The sequence below is a fragment of the Micropterus salmoides genome, unplaced genomic scaffold (assembly GCF_014851395.1).
Source record: "Micropterus salmoides isolate LMB-PRFRI ecotype aquatic unplaced genomic scaffold, ASM1485139v1 Ms_hic_scaffold_1, whole genome shotgun sequence".
Taxonomy (NCBI): Eukaryota; Metazoa; Chordata; class Actinopteri; order Centrarchiformes; family Centrarchidae; genus Micropterus; species Micropterus salmoides.
Genome location: NW_024040040.1, coordinates 22,182,818 through 22,208,479, shown reverse-complemented (window position 1 = coordinate 22,208,479; position 25,662 = coordinate 22,182,818). Strand labels below are relative to the sequence as shown.

General features: G+C 40.4%; 1 protein-coding gene across 1 annotated transcript in view; it reads right to left on the bottom strand.

The window, feature by feature from the left end:
• nlgn4xa (neuroligin 4 X-linked a) overlaps window positions 1-25,662 on the bottom strand; it is a 319,083-nt gene that overhangs the window by 55,181 nt on the left and 238,240 nt on the right. The window contains exon 4 of the mRNA XM_038722527.1: window positions 2,782-2,967. Within this exon, the coding sequence (XP_038578455.1) occupies window positions 2,782-2,967 (186 nt within the window). The remainder of the gene's footprint in view (window positions 1-2,781; window positions 2,968-25,662) is intronic.

Here is a 25,662-nt window from a genome sequence, read left to right as displayed (position 1 = left end):
CCAGAATTCAAGAGTCACTGCAAAAGTTGGGTGATGGTAGGCTAGGTATGAAGCCAGGACGCTCTATGTGAAAATGGAAAAACTTTTGGATTTATGTAATGCTGTTAATTTGATCAGCTCATTGAGGGATTATGCGGCCAGCCTAGGTGATGATTTTGACAACTTTGAGAGTGAAGCAAAAAACCTGTCTCCAACTTTGTCCCAACACTACAAAGCGGACATACAGAGGAAAAAACAAGATGATTAATCTAATGAACCGGAGTTTGAGCGATCAGGCCAAGACAAATTCAAAGCCACTGTTTTTATCGCTGTCATAGATCGAAGTGAACTGCATCGGAGGTATCTCTCTTACAAAGATATTCAGCAGACATTTGGGTTTTTGAACAATATTCCATCTATATCCGTACAAGAACTTCGTACAGGAGCAGCTAATCTCCAGAATAAATATGCAGGTGATCTGGAGGACAAAATTGTACAAGAGAATTTATTAAAGAGAACAAAGACACCTCAGCAAGGTCACTTCTGCAACTTATAAGAGGATGGAAACTACAATCAGTGTTTCCAAACGTTGATATAGCACTCCGTCTGTTTATGATGTTGCCTGTAACCAATGCCAGCGGGGAGCGCTCTTTTTCAAAACTGGGACTAGTTAAAAATAGACTGACTGCTGCAGATGTTTTTGACCTAACTGTTGGTTTAGAAAGGTAAAATCTGTTGCCAGCTTGCAGGTGCATTTTGAAGACTTTTTTTCTCTGACATTGCTGTTTATAGTAGGCTAATGTCTGAATGTGTTTGGGCTGTAGACCTGAGTGTTGCAATTGAGGCGTGTGATATAGGCCTACCCCTTTACACATGGCACTAAATAATTTTTTTCTGATAAAGCATGCTTAGGAGGGGGCCACACAAAAAGCAGCCTAGGGGCCCATGACCACTTTAATCCGCCAATGCCCACAAGGCCTGGTTAGCAGTGTATGGGCTTTTACTGCTGCCACTGTTAGTCAGATGTGGAGTGTCAGTTAAAGCTCAAGTTAGATGTTAACTTCAGAACAATACATACTGGTAGTTTTGACCTTGCAGATGTCCAGGTTACATGAGCAAATGTAAGAAGAAGCATTACCTTTCTTGATGATATATTATAAATCAGAAATAATGCTGGCAGTGCCCTAGAGCGTTGACTTGCTGCCCACCAGAACATAAGGACTTGTATCTAAATGTAAAGTAAGCCATTCCTATTCCCTCAGGTACATGATGAAGAAAAATGAAACAGACCTAATAACTGACCAAAACAGCAAATACAACGTCTCCCTCACTTTGATTGCCTAGGAGGTAAACCCAAAGGGCTTCTACCAGCAAGATAAAAAGGATGACTTTATGGGAAGGGGCAATACAAGCCTGTATTTGTCCCACATGGAGAGGAAATGACCAAGGAACTGCAGCAGCACTTCCAGTCCTCCAAATCATTTTTTCTGACAGATGGGTCAGGCGATTTCCCTTGCTGGTTTTATACATTTGTGTTGCACAAAACTATGCATTTGTGGAGCCAGCAAAAAGAATGACATTTGGGCTCTTCTATTTAAAATGACCATTAATAATACATATAAATAAATATGTAAATATGGTATGATAATCCAAAATCTGTTTGCATTTGTTCCTTCACCTCACATGCTTGTAGACTGAGGTAGAATACACACTTGAATGAAGACATCTTTTGGTTGTTGTCTCTGCATGCGGTGATCACATATGATGCCACAAGTAATCTGATGAAAAGGTACAAAACAGACTATTTAAATTACTGATGCTACTGAACCGATTCAGCTCATGCTTCTTTCTTGCTACTACCATGTCCTCTACCCAAACATTGCATGTCAAAACAGAAAACTAAATATTTTGAAGGAAATACGCAGTCTAAAAATGCCTAGTGAGTGGCCCCCAGATGCTACTATATTGACTATGCCTCAATATGTTAAAGTGTCAAACCAATGGATCCCACCCTAAAGGTCAGTACCCCCTCAGGTGTGGAAAGATAAATAAGAGTGTTAGACATATAATATTTACCTTTTTTCTATTGAATGACCAAACTGAACCAGGGCTGTAGTCATGACTTAAGTGGATCCAAAGAAAAGCCCAAGCCCAGTTTCCGGAGTCCAAATGGCTCAAACCAAAAGTCAATACTAAGACAAAAGTAAAATTAAAACAGTGCCCATATAAAGTTTTTTATTCTGTTTGTTTCTGTTGTTCATTAGAGTCAAGTGTGATCACTTCCATCACTCAGTACATTCCTTTGGATTAGAAAAGATTAAAATGTGATAGGGACAGGAAACAATATAAATCTGCCTAAATGGTGCTTTATTTATAAAAGTTTGATTACAACAAGATAATAGAAAGAAACATCTCCAGATCAGACTTGAGCACTACCGCCCTGATCTAAGAAAGAAACTTCTCTTTTCTCACAGCTTATATGCAACCTGTGATAACAGGTGTTTGGCTATAAAGGGCCTTACTGGTTATACCAGCATGAACTGCTTGTCATTGCTATAATGTCCTTCTATCCTGTTGTCAAATGCCTGAATATGTGAATCAATCCAGACTTAAGTTTGCAATCACTACTTTGACCAGAGTTTAAACGTTGCCATTCACACCTGCCTTGTTATGAAACCAACAATATATCAAAGTATGATGAATAGATAACATATATAGCAGAAATGACAAATTGATGAAAAGGCCCTTTGAGTGTGAGCATATCTTTGTGCAGTGTTTATGTATGCCTGTGAGTAGACATACCTTCTGAGTAATGTGAAAGGGTGAGCAGGCTGACGCACGATGCTCCGGCACCAGAGCCAAAAATGGTCACTCTCTTCGGGTCTCCTTTAAAGGCCTGGATATTTTCTTTTATCCACCTGAGAGCCTGGATTTGATCCAACAGGCCGTAGTTGCCCTTGGCTGCCTGGTCTCCTGTGCTTAGAAACCCTGATTGATGAAAAAAGACAAGAGGAAAAAAAAGCAGATCTCAACTTTACTTCTGAAAGGCTTCTGGCATTGATTTAATCTAGACTGAGAGTTCTAAATATTAGTATTGTTTGTATGGAGAAGTGGAAAGTCCATTCTTCTGTTTTCCCACGGCCTACAATCTCCCTAACCTTCATCATCCACTGTTTAAGTTAGTTAAATTGGTGAAATTAAGAAGGGATTATAGCTTTCCTCTAAATTCGTCAGGTATCCTTCAGTATTTCATGAAAAAAGCAACGAGTTATGTTAGCTCCTTTAAACAACATTTTTTACTGAGCTTTTTGAGTGAGGTTTGACCAGTAAAGAGCTGCTTGTAGAAGTGTTGCTGATTCTTCTCAAATAAAAAATAGCTAAAGCTTGCTTGAAAAGCTGGACATCATGAGTTAAATTAACAAGTACTGTGTGATGGCTCAGAGGAATAAGAAGCTATGGATACCATAGCTTCTTATTCCTCTGAGCCATAGAGCTCCGTTGTTGTCTAAAACGATAAAAAAAAACACATCAATGAGCTACACCTGTGCATTGGGTGACATGTTCCTTCATCACAGGGAACAAACACAATTTATTTGGACTCAGTCCAACATACACTGTACAGCTGCCAGAAATACTCACAAGAGCAGAGAATGTGGATACATTTGCTGCTAAAAATAGAATAACATTTGTTAAAAACTACACGCACATGCTTACTGTTTTATTAGGGCCCGAGCACAACCGTGCGAGGTCCCTATTGAATTTGCTAAGATTATATTTTTAGGGCCCGAGCACGACCGTGCGAGGTCCCTATTGAATTTGCTAAGATTTTATATATATATATATATATATATATATATATATTTTATTTATTAGGGCCCGAGCACGACCGTGCGAGGTCCCTATTGAATTTGCTCGGATTATTAGGGCCCGAGCACGACCGTGCGAGGTCCCTATTGAATTTGCTCGGATTATATATATATATATATATATATATTTTATTTTTTTTATTTTTTATTTTTTTCTGCAAAGTAGGCTCAACTGACATGGCCTAAACATTCTCGAAAACTCACCAACATTTGCAAACATGTCAGAACCGGTGAAAAATTTCGTATTCTACAAGTTTCGCACATGGGCGTTGCAAAATGACTCGCTAGCGCCACCTAGAAAATTGGAAAAAATTAGCCCCTCGTTCACGTTCAACCTACATGTACGAAATTTTCTGGGGACATGTATCGTATCAAGACGCACAAAAAAGCCTCAAGAACCCATAGCCTAAAGTCAACAGGAAGTCGGCCATTTTGAATTTTACGGCCATTTTTGGATGATTTACACACTTCGTACTTTAACGAACTCCTCCTAGGGATTTAGTCGGATCGACGTCAAATTTCTGCTGTGCCTTCTAAAGGCATTGACGATGAAAAGTTGTGCTATTTGCGCGTTTTCGTCAATGGGCGTGTCCGTGGCGTCGATGATTCGCTATGAAACAGGAAGTTGTTGTAACTTCAGTGTACATGCTCACATCTGGACCAAACTGTACATCTAGGATGATAGTCCCGCCCTGAACACATGTACATGCCGACATTCACCCACAGTCATAGCGCCACCTGCTGGCAATAGAAAGTGACTTTTAACGAAGCAGCCCCCGCCGCACGTTTCACCTACGTGCACGAATTTTCTGTGGTACGTGTATCTTGTCCAGACGCACAAAAAAGTCTCTTGGAGCCATAGCCTAAACCCAACAGGAAGTCGGCCATTTTGAATTTTACGTCAAATTTTGGATGATTTACACACTTCGTACTTTAACGAACTCCTCCTAGGGATTTAGTCCGACCGACCTCAAATTTCAGCTGTGCCTTCTAAAGGCATTGAAGATGAAAAGTTGTGCTATTTGCAAGTTTTCGTCAATGGGCGTGTCCGTGGCGTGGCGTCAAAGATCAACTCTTCGCCATGACACGGAAGTTGTCATAACTTCAGTGTACATGCTCACATCTGCACCAAACTGTACATGTAGGATGAGAGTCCCGCCCTGAACACATGTACATGCTGACATTCACCCACAGTCATAGCGCCACCTGCTGGCAACAGGAAGTGACTTTTAACGAAGCAGCCCCCGCCGCACGTTTCACCTACGTGCACGAATTTTCTGTGGTACGTGTATCTTGTCCAGACGCACAAAAAAGTCTCTTGGAGCCATAGCCTAAACCCAACAGGAAGTCGGCCATTTTGAATTTTACGTCAAATTTTGGATGATTTACACACTTCGTACTTTAACGAACTCCTCCTAGGGATTTAGTCCGACCGACTTCAAATTTGTGCTGTGCCTTCTAAAGGCATTGAAGATGAAAAGTTGTGCTATTTGCGAGTTTTCGTCAATGGGTGTGTCCGTGGCGTGGCGTCAGAGATCAAGTCTTCGCCATGACACAGGAAGTTGTTGTAACTTCAGTGTACATGCTCACATCTGAACAAAACTTTACGTGCTTGATAACTCAAGGGGTCATCTTCTCTGCTATTGGTGGACCAGTCAGACAAGAGAGCTCCTACTCTGCCTGCAGACATCAACGATCTTGCCCCTCACACAGTCAGATGGCTTCCTTCAGTGCACTGAGGTGTTTAACAACTCTGAAGACACTACCAGCAATGTATTCCTTCTCTTTTCACGTAGACGCTCCGACAGACAGTGCTTTCAGTTTGCTGCATGCATGGACACAGAACTGCGGTATAGGGAGAAGCACACGGTCAGCTGGCTGCAGCTAAATCTGGAGTGCACTCGTATTCAATTCTGTATGGTAAATTCAGTTTTAACGGAGCAGAGCGAGCTGACAGGCAGAGTTAGAGACTTTTTATGTCCGTTTCTCTCTTTACAAAGACGCATGTTGCAGTCAGAGTCTTCTCTGAGATGCGAGCACAACATACAACACAATTTATCAAATTACACATCGGATATACAGTATGAAAATAAGATTGATTGGATTATACTCACAGGAAGTATAAAACCTGTTACATGCGTCTATTAAAAGTAAAGTAACACAAAAATGTCAGGGAAATTACTTTACTTAGATTTAAGTACTGCAGTTGTACATTTGAAATACCTTCCTACCTTTCTGATAGGAAGCCTTCTTGAGGTGGTATAAAACATTTCTTCTTATATTCTGATTTGAGTTGTGGACAACTATGACCACCTGAATTAAAAAATTAAACATTTCACTGCCCAAGTCAGCTATAACACAAGTCTTGTTCATCAGACTACATGCTGTACAGTATTTGTGGACAGATTTTGTCCCAGGATTTATTATGCATTTCTTCTTCTTCGTTGCATGATTTAGAATAATAAGGTGAGAAATGGGTCTGTTCTGAGTTCATCCTGCACTGCAGCAGCTAATAAAGTCCATTTAATCCCAAAACGCTTTTCTTTTAGGCAGGCTGGAGCAGAAAACAACTCACCTTTCTCAAGTTGTACAGTAATGTCACATGTGTATGAAGGTGGATCAAACAAGCTAATTTAAATGTCAAAGTAGAGAGGAGCCTAGTAGGCCTATTTATTTTCATTCATTACACAATATGAATAAGCTATGCAGACAGTTGTAAAGAAAGAACATCTTTTTCTTCTGTTCTCTACTTGTTATAGTTACACAGTATTAGGGGTGTGGGCTGTATTAAAAGTATCCACTGTTCTCCCATGCTCTAACACACAGTAACGATGAAATGTGTGCTGTTCTCACATTCTTCCTCTGTATGTACACATAAACAACAAGGCAGGGAAATATAAAAGGAATTTATTTTATTGTTTGGGTACATTATTGTTCAGTGTACATGCTCACATCTGAAACAAACTTTACGTGCTTGATAACTCTCCCACCCCGCAGACATCTACACGCCAATACCGATTTATATTCATAGCGGCAAGTGCTATGTAGCTCCACATAGGGGACACAGGAAGTGACATATAACACCTTCATGCGGCGTCATAACCGCGTAGCAAATTCACAGCCGCACCGACAGAGCTCCAGAATATGCAACTCGGCCGGTTCACGCGCGGACGCGCTACAAGTGCGAGGGCCCGCCCAACGCTGCTTGCAGCTTTAATTAGGGCCCGAGCACGACCGTGCGAGGTCCCTATTGAATTTGCTCGGATTATTATTTTTTTTTTTTTTTTTTTTTTTTTTTTCTGCAAAGTAGGCCCAAATGACATGGCCTAAACATACTCGAAAACTCACCAAAATTTGCAAACATGTCAGAACCGGTGAAAAATTTCGTATTCTACAAGTTTCGCACATGGGCGTGGCAAAATGACTCGCTAGCGCCACCTAGAAAATTGGAAATGATTAGCCCCTCGTTCACGTTCAACCTACATGTACGAAATTTTCTGGGGACATGTATCGTATCAAGACGCACAAAAAAGCCTCAAGAACCCATAGCCTAAAGTCAACAGGAAGTCGGCCATTTTGAATTTTACGGCCATTTTTGGATGATTTACACACTTCGTACTTTAACGAACTCCTCCTAGGGATTTAGTCGGATCGACGTCAAATTTCTGCTGTGCCTTCTAAAGGCATTGACGATGAAAAGTTGTGCTATTTGCGCGTTTTCGTCAATGGGCGTGTCCGTGGCGTCGATGATTCGCAATGAAACAGGAAGTTGTTGTAACTTCAGTGTACATGCTCACATCTGGACCAAACTGTACATGTAGGATGAGAGTCCCGCCCTGAACACATGTACATGCTGACATTCACCCACAGTCATAGCGCCACCTGCTGGCAACAGGAAGTGACTTTAACGAAGCAGCCCCCGCCGCACGTTTACCTACGTGCACGAATTTTCTGTGGTACGTGTATCTTGTCCAGACGCACAAAAAAGTCTCTTGGAGCCATAGCCTAAACCCAACAGGAAGTCGGCCATTTTGAATTTTACGTCAAATTTTGGATGATTTACACACTTCGTACTTTAACGAACTCCTCCTAGGGATTTAGTCCGACCGACCTCAAATTTGTGCTGTGCCTTCTAAAGGCATTGAAGATGAAAAGTTGTGCTATTTGCAAGTTTTCGTCAATGGGCGTGTCCGTGGCGTGGCGTCAAAGATCAACTCTTCGCCATGACACGGAAGTTGTCGTAACTTCAGTGTACATGCTCACATCTGGACCAAACTGTACATGTAGGATGAGAGTCCCGCCCTGAACACATGTACATGCTGACATTCACAGACAGTCATAGCGCCACCTGCTGGCAACAGGAAGTGACTTTTAACGAAGCAGCCCCCGCCGCACGTTTTACCTACGTGCACGAATTTTCTGTGGTACGTGTATCTTGTCCAGACGCACAAAAAAGCCTCTTGGAGCGATGCCCTAAAATCAACAGGAAGTCGGCCATTTTGAATTTTACGTCAAATTTTGGATGATTTACACACTTCGTACTTTAACGAACTCCTCCTAGGGATTTAGTCCGACCGACTTCAAATTTGTGCTGTGCCTTCTAAAGGCATTGAAGATGAAAAGTTGTGCTATTTGCGAGTTTTCGTCAATGGGTGTGTCCGTGGCGTGGCGTCAGAGATCAAGTCTTCGCCATGACACAGGAAGTTGTTGTAACTTCAGTGTACATGCTCACATCTGAACCAAACTTTACGTGCTTGATAACTCTCCCACCCCGTATGGAGGACCGATCCTGACACAGTCAGAAATAAATACAGAAATAAATAAATGCTCAATAAATAAATAAGCATCCAATTAAATACACAAAAAATAAAGTAAATAAATAAATGTAGGTAGTAATTAAATTATACAAGGAGACATAAATGTATATATTTTAATTAGTGCCTTTACTTATTCACCTTTGTTATAATTACCTTATTTTTTTTATTCAACTTTATTTATTACTAATTTTTTTAATGTATTTATTTATGTGTGTGTTTTAATATTTTTGTCTGTTTTATTCTTCCTTTGTATTTTTTACCTTATTTATTTTCACCCATGGTATTTATTTCTGCCTGTCTTTTTAAATTTTGTATGCATTTCTGCCTCATTATGCAAATGAGGAGGGGCTGTGTCTCAAGGGGTCATCTTCTCTGCTATTGGTGGACCAGTCAGACAGGAGAGCTCCTACTCTGCCTGCAGACATCAACGATCTTGCCCCTCACACAGTCAGATGGCTTCCTTCAGTGCGCTGAGGTGTTTAACAACTCTGAAGACACTACCAGCAATGTCTTCCTTCTCTTTTCACGTAGACGCTCCGACAGACAGTGCTTTCAGTTTGCTGCATGCATGGACACAGAACTGCGGTATAGGGAGAAGCACACGGTCAGCTGGCTGCAGCTAAATCTGGAGTGCACTCGTATTCAATTCTGTATGGTAAATTCAGTTTTAACGGAGCAGAGCGAGCTGACAGGCAGAGTTAGAGACTTTTTCTGTCCGTTTCTCTCTTTACAAAGACGCATGTTGCAGTCAGAGTCTTCTCTGAGATGCGAGCACGACATACAACACAATTTATCAAATTACACAACGGATATACAGTATGAAAATAAGATTGATTGGATTATACTCACAGGAAGTATAAAACCTGTTACATGCGTCTATTAAAAGTAAAGTAACACAAAAATGTCAGGGAAATTACTTTACTTAGATTTAAGTACTGCAGTTGTACATTTGAAATACCTTCCTACCTTTCTGATAGGAAGCCTTCTTGAGGTGGTATAAAACATTTCTTCTTATATTCTGATTTGAGTTGTGGACAACTATGACCACATGAATTAAAAAAATTAAACATTTCACTGCCCAAGTCAGCTATAACACAAGTCTTGTTCATCAGACTACATGCTGTACAGTATTTGTGGACAGATTTTGTCCCAGGATTTATTATGCATTTCTTCTTCTTCGTTGCATGATTTAGAATAATAAGGTGAGAAATGGGTCTATTCTGAGTTCATCCTGCACTGCAGCAGCTAATAAAGTCCATTTAATCCCAAAAACGCTTTTCTTTTAGGCAGGCTGGAGCAGAAAACAACTCACCTTTCTCAAGTTGTACAGTAATGTCACATGTGTATGAAGGTGGATCAAACAAGCTAATCTTAAATGTCAAAGTAGAGAGGAGCCTAGTAGGCCTATTTATTTTCATTCATTACACAATATGAATAAGCTATGCAGACAGTTGTAAAGAAAGAACATCTTTTTCTTCTGTTCTCTACTTGTTATAGTTACACAGTATTAGGGGTGTGGGCTGTATTAAAAGTATCCACTGTTCTCCCATGCTCTAACACACAGTAACGATGAAATGTGTGCTGTTCTCACATTCTTCCTCTGTATGTACACATAAACAACAAGGCAGGGAAATATAAAAGGAATTTATTTTATTGTTTGGGTACATTATTGTTCAGTGTACATGCTCACATCTGAAACAAACTTTACGTGCTTGATAACTCTCCCACCCCGCAGACATCTACACACCAATACCGATTTATATTCATAGCGGCAAGTGCTATGTAGCTCCACATAGGGGACACAGGAAGTGACATATAACACCTTCATGCGGCGTCGGAACCGCGTAGCAAATTCACAGCAGCACCGGCAGAACTCCAGAATGTGCAACTCGGCCGGCTCACACCCGGACGCGCTACAAGTGCGAGGGCCCGCCCAACGCTGCTTGCAGCTTTAATTTATTAGGGCCCGAGCACGACCGTGCGAGGTCCCTATTGAATTTGCTCGGATTATTTTTTTTTTTTTTTTTTTTTTTCTGCAAAGTAGGCCCAAATGACATGGCCTAAACATACTCGAAAACTCACCAAAATTTGCAAACATGTCAGAACCGGTGAAAAATTTCGTATTCTACAAGTTTCGCACATGGGCGTGGCAAAATGACTCGCTAGCGCCACCTAGAAAATTGGAAAAGATTAGCCCCTCGTTCACGTTCAACCTACATGTACGAAATTTTCTGGGGACATGTATCATATCAAGACGCACAAAAAAGCCTCAAGAACCCATAGCCTAAAGTCAACAGGAAGTCGGCCATTTTGAATTTTATGGCCATTTTTGGATGATTTACACACTTCGTACTTTAACGAACTCCTCCTAGGGATTTAGTCGGATCGACGTCAAATTTGTGCTGTGCCTTCTAAAGGCATTGACGATGAAAAGTTGTGCTATTTGCGAGTTTTCGTCAATGGGCGTGTCCGTGGCGTCGATGATTCGCAATGAAACAGGAAGTTGTCGTAACTTCAGTGTACATGCTCACATCTGGACCAAACTGTACATCTAGGATGAGAGTCCCGCCCTGAACACATGTACATGCCGACATTCACCCACAGTCATAGCGCCACCTGCTGGCAACAGAAAGTGACCTTTAACGAAGCAGCCCCCGCCGCACGTTTCACCTACGTGCACGAATTTTCTGTGGTACGTGTATCTTGTCCAGACGCACAAAAAAGTCTCTTGGAGCCATAGCCTAAACCCAACAGGAAGTCGGCCATTTTGAATTTTACGTCAAATTTTGGATGATTTACACACTTCGTACTTTAACGAACTCCTCCTAGGGATTTAGTCCGACCGACCTCAAATTTCTGCTGTGCCTTCTAAAGGCATTGAAGATGAAAAGTTGTGCTATTTGCAAGTTTTCGTCAATGGGCGTGTCCGTGGCGTGGCGTCAAAGATCAAGTCTTCGCCATGACACGGAAGTTGTCGTAACTTCAGTGTACATGCTCACATCTGGACCAAACTGTACATGTAGGATGAGAGTCCCACCCTGAACACATGTACATGCGACATTCACCCACAGTCATAGCGCCACCTGCTGGCAACAGGAAGTGACTTTTAACGAAGCAGCCCCCGCCGCACGTTTCACCTACGTGCACGAATTTTCTGTGGTACGTGTATCTTGTCCAGACGCACAAAAAAGCCTCTTGGAGCGATGCCCTAAAATCAACAGGAAGTCGGCCATTTTGAATTTTACGTCAAATTTTGGATGATTTACACACTTCGTACTTTAACGAACTCCTCCTAGGGATTTAGTCCGACCGACTTCAAATTTGTGCTGTGCCTTCTAAAGGCATTGAAGATGAAAAGTTGTGCTATTTGCGAGTTTTCGTCAATGGGTGTGTCCGTGGCGTGGCGTCAAAGATCAAGTCTTCGCCATGACACAGGAAGTTGTTGTAACTTCAGTGTACATGCTAACATCTGAACCAAACTTTACGTGCTTGATAACTCTCCCACCCCGCTATGGAGGACCGATCCTGACACAGTCAGAAATAAATACAGAAATAAATAAATGCTCAATAAATAAATAAGCTTCCAATTAAATACACAAAAAAATAAAGTAAATAAATAAATGTTGGTATTAATTAAATTATACAAGGAGACATAAATGTATATATTTTAATTAGTGCCTTTACTTATTCACCTTTGTTATAATTACCTTATTTATTTATTCTCCCTTATAATCTTCAACTTTATTTATTACTAATTTTTTTAATATATATTTATGTGTGTGTTTTAATATTTTTGTCTGTTTTATTCTTCCTTTGTATTTTTCTACCTTATTTATTTTCACCCATGGTATTTATTTCTGCCTGTCCTTTTTAAATTTCTGTATGCATTTCTGCCTCATTATGCAAATGAGGAGGGGCTGTGTCTCAAGGGGTCATCTTCTCTGCTATTGGTGGACCAGTCAGACAGGAGAGCTCTAGGCCTACTCTGCCTGCAGACATCAACGATCTTGCCCCTCACACAGTCAGATGGCTTCCTTCAGTGCGCTGAGGTGTTTAACAACTCTGAAGACACTACCAGCCATGTCTTCCTTCTCTTTTCACGTAGACGCTCCGACAGACAGTGCTTTCAGTTTGCTGCATGCATGGACACAGAACTGCGGTACAGCACACAGTAACAATGAAATGTGTGCTGTTCTCACATTCTTCCTCTGTATGTACACATAAACAACAAGGCAGGGAAATATAAAAGGACATAAGGAAGTTGTCGTAACTTCAGTGTATATGCTCACATCTGGACCAAACTGTACATGTAGGATGAGTGTCCAGCCCTGAACACATTTACATGCCGACATTCACCCACAGTCATAGCGCCACCTGCTGGCAACAGGAAGTGACTTTTAACGAAGCAGCCCCCGCCGCACGTTTCACCTACGTGCACAAATTTTCTGTGGTACGTGTATCTTGTCCAGACGCACAAAAAAGCCTCTTGGAGCGGCCATTTTGAATTTTACGTCAAATTTTGGATGATTTACACACTTCGTACTTTAACGAACTCCTCCTAGGGATTTAGTCCGACCGACTTCAAATTTGTGATGTGCCTTCTAAAGGCATTGAAGATGAAAAGTTGTGCTATTTGCGAATTTTCGTCAATGGGTGTGTCCGTGGCGTGGCGTCAAAGATCAAGTCTTCGCCATGACACAGGAAGTTGTTGTAACTTCAGTGTACATGCTCACATCTGAACCAAACTTTACGTGCTTGATAACTCTCCCACCCCGCTATGGAGGACCGATCCTGACACAGTCAGAAATAAATACAGAAATAAATAAATGCTCAATAAATAAATAAGCTTCCAATTAAATACTTATTCACCTTTGTTATAATTACCTTATTTATTTATTCTCCCTTATAATCTTCAACTGTATTTATTACTAATTTTTTTAATATATTTATTTATGTGTGTGTTTTAATATTTTTGTCTGTTTTATTCTTCCTTTGTATTTTTCTACCTTATTTATTTTTTTTGTATGCATTTCTGCCTCATTATGCAAATGAGGAGGGGCTGTGTCTCAAGGGGTCATCTTCTCTGCTATTGGTGGACCAGTCAGACAGGAGAGCTCCTACTCTGCCTGCAGACATCAACGATCTTGCACCTCACACAGTCAGATGGCTTCCTTCAGTGCGCTGAGGTGTTTAACAACTCTGAAGACAATACTACCAGCAATGTCTTCCTTCTCTTTTCACGTAGACGCTCCGACAGACAGTGCTTTCAGTTTGCTGCATGCATGGACACAGAACTGCGGTATAGGGAGAAGCACACGGTCAGCTGGCTGCAGCTAAATCTGGAGTGCACTCGTATTCAATTCTGTATGGTAAATTCAGTTTTAACGGAGCAGAGCGAGCTGACAGGCAGAGTTAGAGACTTTTTCTGTCCGTTTCTCTCTTTACAAAGACGCATGTTGCAGTCAGAGTCTTCTCTGAGATGCGAGCACGACATACAACACAATTTATCAAATTACACAATGGATATACAGTATGAAAATAAGATTGATTGGATTATACTCACAGGAAGTATAAATCCTGTTACATGCGTCTATTAAAAGTAAAGTAACACAAAAATGTCAGGGAAATTACTTTACTTAGATTTCAGGACTGCAGTTGTACATTTGAAATACCTTCCTACCTTTCTGATAGGAAGCCTTCTTGAGGTGGTATAAAACATTTCTTCTTATATTCTGATTTGAGTTGTGGACAACTATGACCACATGAATTAAACAAATTAAACATTTCACTGCCCAAGTCAGCTATAACACAAGTCTTGTTCATCAGACTACATGCTGTACAGTATTTGTGGACAGATTTTGTCCCAGGATTTATTATGCATTTCTTCTTCTTCGTTGCATGATTTAGAATAATAAGGTGAGAAATGGGTCTATTCTGAGTTCATCCTGCACTGCAGCAGCTAATAAAGTCCATTTAATCCCAAAAACGCTTTTCTTTTAGGCAGGCTGGAGCAGAAAACAACTCACCTTTCTCAAGGTTGTACAGTAATGTCACATGTGTATGAAGGTGGATCAAACAAGCTAATGTTAAATGTCAAAGTAGAGAGGAGCCTAGTAGGCCTATTTATTTTCATTCATTACACAATATGAATAAGCTATGCAGACAGTTGTAAAGAAAGAACATCTTTTTCTTCTGTTCTCTACTTGTTATAGTTACACAGTATTAGGGGTGTGGGCTGTATTAAAAGTATCCACTGTTCTCCCATGCTCTAACACACAGTAACGATGAAATGTGTGCTGTTCTCACATTCTTCCTCTGTATGTACACATAAACAACAAGGCAGGGAAATATAAAAGGAATTTATTTTATTGTTTGGGTACATTATTATTCAGTGTACATGCTCACATCTGAAACAAACTTTACGTGCTTGATAACTCTCCCACCCCGCAGACATCTACACGTCAATACCGATTTATATTCATAGCGGCAAGTGCTATGTAGCTCCACATAGGGGACACAGGAAGTGACATATAGCACCTTCATGCGGCGTCGGAACCGCGTAGCAAATTCACAGCAGCACCGGCAGAGCTCCAGAATGTGCAACTCGGCCGGCTCACACCCGGACGCACTACAAGTGCGAGGGCCCGCCCAGCGCTGCTTGCAGCTTTAATTATACATACATTTTATAAATAAATAGTATTTTATGTCTCCATGTTTTTGTCCTGTCCTGTGAGAGATTATGATAGTATGATTTTTGTATTACTCTGGGTAACCAAAATTATTGTGTTTTCTTATATTGATCTCTGATGTATTTTATAAGTAGAAGTTTATATGTTGGTTTATCATTTATTAAACTAGACCTGATGTGTGTGTTTTTTGGAGAGGTGCAGAAACAGGGGGTCTCTGCATGATCAGATAACGACACTTGAACAGTGGGTGAGGGGTGGTTTGGTATGTGGTACAAAACATCTCTTCTCCAAGATATCTTATTTCAGGAACTACGCTCGTAATCTGCCCAGCAACAGCATGGTGATTCGTGGAGTCAGAGGACAAACACTGGGGTCAGAGGACGTGGGCCAATCATGGACTGACCTACACTTTTGTTTTATTGTTTTATGACGTGACGATGTATACTAAAACACTGGGTCAGGGAGAGATAGCCAGTCAGACTTCATGAACTGATACAGCTTGTTGTTTGTCAGAGAAAGGAAGATTGACCCAGAGCTCTGTAAGCTTTATTCATTTACTTGTAATAAAACTGATTAACTTGGACCAAAAACATCTTCTCCTATTGCTTCATGAAAGAACACGCAGGACCAAGGACTACACATAGTTTAAAAAGGGTAATTTAAAGTCATGGTCCAACACCTGTCACGTTTACATAAAACAGTATATAAAAAAGTGTGCAATACGCCTTTAAAGTTATGACTCAGTGGAACTGACCTAATTTGACCTAGGTGATGCTAAAATTCATAGAGAGTGAGTTCTGTCATTGAATTTTAAACATTTTAAGCTTGATTTAGAATGTTTTTGAGGAGGACGAGCTAAAGGGTCAGGCCCTGTCACGCTAATATTCTCAGAAAAGAAAACATTTTTGTTAATCCAAAACATGTCTATAAAGTTTACTGAAATTCCTTGCTTGCAAGCTAACAATTTTGCTGTTAGCATATTAAAAGGCTGAGCAATGTTCGTTAAAATGGCTGACTGACTGTCACATCAGGCCCTGTCACAGTCCTGTGTGACAGGGCCTGACTGCCCTGTGACACGGCCTGACAAATGAATGGCATCGTTCCTTTTATTTCTATTTCTAAAAACTAATATGTATTTAACGCATGCCATAGTAAAACATTATTTGAATAAATAGAAATTACACTATAAATTTGAAGCTTTTTATGCTCATAGACAAAAGTTTTGAATGAAATCTACTCCAGAATACAAGAGCCAGGACACTTACAGGACAACATTGTACCACATATATTTTACTTTGGCTTAGTGTTAGTTTAGGTTGACAAAACAATCTCACCTCAATGTAGCTGTTATAATGCTTTTGATCATATGATCTTCATCAGCAGATTGATTTTGCCAGTTGTCAAAGAATTATGGATGTTCAAATGTTCTCATTTTTAAATCTAAATGTTAATTTTCATCCTAAATGTATAATTTTAATTTCTTTAGCTGGTAAAGCCTACAGTATTTGCTGATGAAGAACATGTGAAATTATTGAAACCACAGTGGATCTTATGGTAAACAACTGTTTTGTTAACTGAATAACTTCTAAATCTATTGAATTAAAAATATGTTTGGTCTCAGTTGTCAGTAATTTTTTTTTATGAATTTGGTCATTATTATATGTCACTGGCTGAACATAACTGAATTAGTCTAATGTTACATTAACATTAAAATCATAATAAGAAATTAAAATAGGAATGTTTACCTATACTTATCTTGTCCTGCATGTCAGTCATGTCACAACACTGTCAGCCCTGTCACGCCACAGTCAGTCCGGTCACATTAAATATTATGATAAAAAATGTCATATTTGAGATAATATTGATTAATTAATTGTCTTAACTGTGTAGATGAAGGTGGCGGTATATACCCACCATTATGTGTTGTAAAATATCCTATGTTAAAGTAGTTTTTTTCAACTGTATAAGTGCCTGGCGGTTATTCTGTACTTTCCATTCACTACATTCGACCAAAACATTGTTTATAGAAATTATAATACCATGTTAGATACAATCAATCGTAGCTTCCTTTAGCGGATGGAACTGTAGAAGAAGCACATGTTGGGAGCAGAGGGCATGGCGATGTGGATTTAGCAAGTTCTGAGAAAGGCCTGTAGTAGTTACAATCTTGCTACTAGTTGCCAAAGGAAAATTCTTGGTGAGTTGACCATGAAACTTGGTGAAATAATGTAAAGCTGTGACTAGATACTAGTGTTAGCAACAGTTAACGCTAACCGAGCTAACCGTTAGCATTCGCGATTAGCGATAATTAGCCACGCTAACCGCGTTAGCATTAGCAACAACTTGCTGCGCTAACTGCGCCAGGTATAGCGATAACCAGCCACACTATTGTCTGCCAAAATAATTTATGTAACCTGTAAGTTGGCTGTGTTAGCCCCAGTTGCACTGTTAGGAGCTGTTCTGGTTCCACTTTGAAATATTTTATAATTGCTAATGGTAGCATGGGTGTTGCAGGATTAAGGCCTGCTACTGTTAAATTGGTTAGCAGCTGTTTAGTCATTGTATTGTGTTTATAGTACACCAAGGATGGTGCAGCTATCATGCAAAGGTAATGTGTTAGCAGGGGCTATGTTTATGTGAGCTTGCGTTAAATTCCTTTATTTACCATACTGTGTAAATTTTTTTTTGACAGTTAATTTAAAGTGAGCTAGTTATCCAAGGCAACAGGTTGTGTATAAGTTACATGCCTTATTGATTCTGAGTGAGAAAAGAAAATGACGGTTAAAGGGGTAATCATTTTGTTGAAGAAATAGATTGTGGTTGAAGAGTTATATCATTTGTTGAATATGGGGGGAAAAAACATTAGCTGGATGGACTCTAAGGAGAAAAGAAAAATATACAGTTGAACTATATAGAAATAATTTTTCTGGCTTTGTGGATACAAGGCCAGGTCTTCTTTCTTCTCGTTTTTTTTCCCTTGCCTTCTGCGAGATCTTTGAATCTTCAGCACGGCTGACTTCTGTTGGAGAGGAGTGCTGCTGCTCCTTAGGTGGCGAGCCAAGCCCAAGAGACGGATTAAAGAGAGGGAGAAATACTTAAATCAGTGTTGATCAGCGAGAGTGGTAGGACAATTACATTCACTTGCCCCACACAAGGAGTTTGACAGAACGAAGAAGCACTTTTACACTGTAGTGTCCATGGATCCAACACAGTCTGAACTGATAGCCATGGATGGAATTCCAGTAACTCACTGAACTGAACTCTGATCCATTTCCATACTAACACCACAAGTGAAGTTATTGTTTTGGCTTTGGAAAATTATCTGGGTTCTACACTCACCTAAAGGATTATTAGGAACACCATACTAATACTGTGTTTGACCCCCTTTCGCCTTCAGAACTGCCTTAATTCTACGTGGCATTGATTCAACAAGGTGCTGAAAGCATTCTTTAGAAATGTTGGCCCATATTGATAGGATAGCATCTTGCAGTTGATGGAGATTTGTGGGATGCACATCCAGGGCACGAAGCTCCCGTTACACCACATCCCAAAGATGCTCTATTGGGTTGAGATCTGGTGACTGTGGGGGCCATTTTAGTACAGTGAACTCATTGTCATGTTCAAGAAACCAATTTGAAATGATTCGAGCTTTGTGACATGGTGCATTATCCTGCTGGAAGTAGCCATCAGAGGACGGGTACATGGTGGCCATAAAGGGATGGACATGGTCAGAAACAATGCTCAGGTAGGCTGTGGCATTTAAACGATGCCCAATTGGCACTAAGGGGCCTGAAGTGTGCCAAGAAAACATCCCCCACACCATTACACCACCACCACCAGCCTGCAAAGTGGTAACAAGGCATGATGGATCCATGTTCTCATTCTGTTTACGCCAAATTCTGACTCTACCATCTGAATGTCTCAACAGAAATCGAGACTCATCAGACCAGGCAACATTTTTCCAGTCTTCAACTGTCCAATTTTGGTGAGCTCTTGCAAATTGTAGCCTCTTTTTCCTATTTGTAGTGGAGATGAGTGGTACCCGGTGGGGTCTTCTGCTGTTGTAGCCCATCCGCCTCAAGGTTGTGCGTGTTGTGGCTTCACAAATGCTTTGCCGCATACCTCTGTTGTAACGAGTGGTTATTTCAGTCAAAGTTGCTCTTCTATCAGCTTGAATCAGTCGGCCCATTCTCCTCTGACCTCTAGCATCAACAAGGCATTTTCGCCCACAGGACTGCCGCATACTGGATGTTTTTCCCTTTTCACACCATTCTTTGTAAACCCTAGAAATGGTTGTGTGTGAAAATCCCAGTAACTGATCAGATTATGAAATACTCAGACCGGCCCGTCTGGCACCAACAACCATGCCACGCTCAAAATTGCTTAAATCACCTTTCTTTCCCATTCAGTTTGGAGTTCAGGAGATTGTCTTGACCAGGACCGCATCCCTAAATGCATTGAAACAACTGCCATGTGATTGGTTGATTAGATAATTGCATTAATGAGAAATTGAACAGGTGTTCCTAAAAATCCTTTAGGTGAGTGTATATTGATATTACGAACTGATGTGAAGAAACGTTATTTATTGTTTACATATACTTTCTTTGGTTGGTATTTGAGTTTTGTTTAAAAACAGAGAAAATTAAAGGAACCACTTGTCTAATTAGAGGCACTATAAAATAGGACCTAAAAACCCATAATAAGACATAAATAGAGAAATTAATGAGTGCCTGATAAAAGAAACCCAAATTAGTATTCCAACCTGAAATAATAGATGACACAAACAAGCTAATTACTTACCTGATAGGTGGGTTCCCAACTAGACCCGAAAGAAAGAGAAACGAGTGTTGAAGGTACAATATGGATTTGTGTATATGATGTGGAATAATTGTTGTTTGATATGCTGGATGCTTTAAGGAAAAGAAACGGCTAACTAAAGAACAAAATTGCGCTATAAGATGAGAAAATATTTTATTTTTCTTACCAGTAACCAGTGAGTCTTGTGCCTTTGTGCTGCCTGATAACCATTTCTCCCGAGCTTCTCCCTAGACTTCTGAGACGCTGGCCCATATTGAGTGTTTATCTTATTTGTAATATTGGTAAGTTATTTAATTACTTCTGGTCATTACAAAAGCAAGTTTGCAAACAATATTTTGAAAAGATTTGTTTTTGTTATGTGATTGCCACTCATTCCACTGACACATTAATGATTTAATAAGACTAACAGTATTTTAAATGTAGGGAAGGAAAAGAATGAAATGGCTCTTAAAGTTAGACTGCCTGTCTATCTGGTGAAATTAGAGGCAGAGGAACACAGTCTCTACTGAAATGGAAAAACACTTTAATGGTACACATTTAAAAATACTTTGCAGGGTGAATTATATGAAGATTATTAATTCCGTCTTTGGAACTAGATTGCTAACACGAAATTCACACAGTTTAAGCTGACAGGCACAGATAAGTGCTTGGTTAATGCAATGTAATAATAAAACTGACATATTTTCTAACAGTGAGGAATGACGACTGGGCACATACAGTGAGGAAAATAAGTATTTGAACACACTGCTATTTTGCAAGTTCTCCCACTTAGAAATCATGGAGGGGTCTGAAATTGTCATCGTAGGTGCATGTCCACTGTGAGAGACATAATCTAAAAACAAATATCCAGAAATCACAATGTATGATTTTTTAACTATTTATTTGTATGATACAGCTGCAAATAAGTATTTGAACACCTGTCTATCAACTAGAATTCTGACTCTCAAAGACCTGTTAGTCTGCCTTCAAAATGTCCACCTCCACTCCATTTATTATCCTAAATTAGATGCACCTGTTTGAGGTCGTTAGCTGCATAAAGACACCTGTCCACCCCATACAATCAGTAAGAATCCAAGTACTAACATGGCCAAGACCAAAGAGCTGTCCAAAGACACTAGAGACAAAATTGTACACCTCCACAAGGCTGGAAAGGGCTACGGGGAAATTGCCAAGCAGCTTGGTGAAAAAAGGTCCACTGTTGGAGCAATCATTAGAAAATGGAAGAAGCTAAACATGACTGTCAATCTCCCTCGGACTGGGGCTCCATGCAAGATCTCACCTCGTGGGGTCTCAGTGATCCTGAGAAAGGTGAGAAATCAGCCCAGAACTACACAGGAGGAGCTGGTCAATGACCTGAAAAGAGCTTGGACCACCGTTTCCAAGGTTACTGTTGGTAATACACTAAGACGTCATGGTTTGAAATCATGCATGCAGAAGGTTCCCCTGCTTAAACCAGCACATGTCAAGGCCCGTCTTAAGTTTGCCAATGACCATTTGGATGATCCAGAGGAGTCATGGGAGAAAGTCATGTGGTCAGATGAGACCAAAATAGAACTTTTTGGTCATAGTTCCACTAACCGTGTTTGTAGGAAGAAGAATGATGAGTACCATCCCAAGAACACCATCCCTACTGTGAAGCATGGGGGTGGTAGCATCATGCTTTGGGGGTGTTTTTCTGCACATGGGACAGGGCGACTGCACTGTATTAAGGAGAGGATGACCGGGGCCATGTATTGCGAGATTTTGGGGAACAACCTCCTTCCCTCAGTTAGAGCATTGAAGATGGGTCGAGGCCGGGTCTTCCAACATGACAATGACCCGAAGCACACAGCCAGGATAACCAAGGAGTGGCTCTGTAAGAAGCATATCAAGGTTCTGGCGTGGCATAGCCAGTTTACAGACCTAAACCCAATAGAGAATCTTTGGAGGGAGCTCAAACTCCGTGTTTCTCAGCGACAGCCCAGAAACCTGACTGATCTAGAGAAGATCTGTGTGGAGGAGTGGGCCAAAATCCCTCCTGCAGTGTGTGCAAACCTGGTGAAAAACTACAGGAAACGTTTGACCTCTGTAATTGCAAACAAAGGCTACTGTACCAAATATTAACATTGATTTCCTCAGGTGTTCAAATACTTATTTGCAGCTGTATCATACAAATAAATAGTTAAAAAATCATACATTGTGATTTCTGGATTTTTTTTTTTAGATTATGTCTCTCACAGTGGACATGCACCTACGATGACAATTTCAGACCCCTCCATGATTTCTAAGTGGGAGAACTTGCAAAATAGCAGGGTGTTCAAATACTTATTTTCCTCACTGTAGTTCCCCAGTGATATTACAGACCGGGACAATGTTTTTCTGTTCTTTGGAAGTGGCTGGCAATTGCTACTGTTTACCTAGAGTCTTCAACTCAGTGCACAGCAGGTCAGATGAACATGCCAAAAAAGTTATATTGTACATACAGAAATGTCTTCTCAGATGTAAATTACAGACAAGCATTCAATTGACCAAATATGGAGACAACTGCTTGTAACTTCTACACAGTTAAATAGTGGTTACAGTTGCACACTACATAACTGGTTCTTTCCTAAAAACACAATATTACTATGTGGTAGTTACCCATTTAGATTTGAGGCTTTTATTTTAACTTTTCAGAAAAAGTCAATTAACTGTAAACCACTAGGCAGCTCTTTTTCGTTAAGTTATAAATAAGTGTATTGTCTGCACTTAATCAGCTGCATTGTAAGATCCTTAATTAGGGCCCGAGCACGACCGTGTGAGGTCCCTATTGAATTTGCTAAGATTATATATATATATATATATATATATATATATATATATATATATATATATATTTTTTTTTTTTTTTTTCTTTCTGCAAAGTAGGCTCCACTGACGGGGCCTAAACATACTCAAACTCACCAAAATTTGCAAACATGTCAGAACTGGTGAAAAATTTCATATTTTATGGGTTTCGCACATCGCTAGCGCCACCTAGAAAATTGGAAAAGATTATCCCCTCGTTCACCTTCAACCTACATGTACGAAATTTTCTGGGGACATGTATCATATCAAGACGCACAAAAAAGCCTCAAGAACCCATAGCCTAAAGTCAACAGGAAGTTGGCCATTTTGAATTTTACGTCAAATTTTGGGTGATTTACACACTTCGTACTTTAACGAACTCCTCCTAGGGATTTAGTCCAACCGACTTCAAATTTCTGTTGTGCCTTCTAAAGGCATTGAAGATGAAAAGTTATGCTATTTGCGAGTTTTCGTCAATGGGCGTATCCGTGGCGTGGCGTCAAAGATCAACTCTTCGCCACGACACAGGAAGTTGTTGTAACTTCAGTGTACATGCTCACATCTGAACCAAACTTTACGTGCTTGATAACTGTCCCACCCCGCAGACATCTACATGCCAATACCGATTTATATTCATAGCGGCAAGTGCTATGTAGCTCCACATAGGGGACACAGGAAGTGACATATAGCACCTTCATGCGGCGTCAGAACCGCGTAGCAAATTCACAGCCGCACCGGCAGAGCTCCAGAATGTGCAACTCGGCCGGCTCACACCCGGACGCGCTACAAGTGCGAGGGCCCGCCCAACGCTGCTTGCAGCTTTAATTTGCATTAAAACAGTGGCCCAAGTACACATCCCCATGTCCCATCATAACTGCATGGAGACTGGCTGTATAACTAACACTTTTCTACATAATTTAACAAGAATCTCAATGTCAACTGAGGAAACACTGTCTACTGATGAAAGCCATATGTGGGGGAAAAAAGTGGACGTTGTGACACGAATTTCTAGTTAACCTGCTATTTCAACGGTCAAGAAAGAGCCTTTAAGTTCACCTTCTCAGTTTTCCCAGGCTGAGCACTGGTTACATAGAATGTCACAAAATGATGGGGCGGCTGTGGCTCAGGAGGGAGAGCGGGTTGCCCATTAATCGTAAGGTCGGCAGTTGAATCCCCGGATCCTCCAGGCTGCATGTCAAATATCCTTGGGCAAGATACAGAACCCCAAATTGCCTCTGGTGGCTGTTCCACCAGTGTATGAATGTGTGTGAATGTTAGTTTCTGTTTGAGCACTTAGGCTCAGTGAATGAATGTGTGTGAATGGTGAATGCACTTTGAGTGGTTGAAAAGACTAGAAAGGTGCTATACAAATACGGGGCATTTACATGATGCCCAACTATCCACCTACCTTGTTTACAAATTGTCTCCAGGTTTGTTTCCTTGATATCAAGTAGTCGGGATGCTAGTCATTCTCAGTCTTACAAAATCTAATTTTACTATACAGACAGCAACACACAAAGGAGTTGGTGCAGCCTATAACATTTGTTTGGACCAAAATGTCTTGGATTTGACATAAGCTAATAGCTTTTGAATTTTTGTGTCAATGTGGGCTTGACAGGGGCTAGGCGTTTAATGTAGGTCAGTCATGACAAAGCCAAAGAGTGGTGACAATCACACACCACACCCACCACAATCTACATCAAGGCATCTACACCCCCTGATGTGTAGATGCTTGAAGTTTTACAACTGGTTACAATATAGGTGAAACTAGAAACAGCTGAGAGCTGAAGAGCGAAATAGCATCACAGTCACTCGGTTCCATTTAAAGCAGCTGAACTGACTTTATCTTCACAAAACATCTGCGTTGAAATTTAAAATGAATTTTTACCAAGTCCTGAAAATACCACTAGTTTTATCTTAATGCCACAGCATGTTACTGTACACAGTTTAACGTTAAAAAGTAACAGCATCGGATGACAGCAGAGTAGGTAAAACACATGACACAGGGTGAAATGGCACTGCAGCTCTGTGGACAGACGGTGACCCGGCAGAATGCCAAGTGCTTAAGCTTAGAGCACAAAATGTTCACAGACCAGAGAGCCAAATGAGCCAATGCATGTGTTTGATTTCATTGCATCACTCAAAGTGGAAATGGATTTTCTCTTTTAAACTTAAAGTTGCCAGAAGCAAACCAAGATGTGGACTCGATATATTCTTGTCATATTCTTTATCAATTTGAAATATTATATTTGCATTTTGCATAGTATGTGTAATAATTACAACATTAAATACTGCAATGTTATATGCTGGTAATGTAGTAAGAAATGACTACCTGACATCTGTGGTCACATAAAAGAAAAGTTTGACAAGCACTTTTCTTAGCATCTGGCCTCATTTTCTCTTGTGATTTCAAGTCTCATATCCAGATATGATTTAATCAGAGGTGGAAAGTAACAAATTACCATTACTCGCGTTACTGTAATTTAGTGGGAATTTTATTTTATTTTTTATGAACTTGTACTTTTTAAAGTCATTTTTATAATCTGTAATTTTACTTTTACTCCATGACCACCTCTCCCTGGCCCTGTCCACTCCGTCTCACTGCGAATGGTTGGTGATCATTCCCTCTGGCTGGATGAAGTCCAACGCTCCTGATTTACCACGTGATCCATGTGCTACTGCAACTGT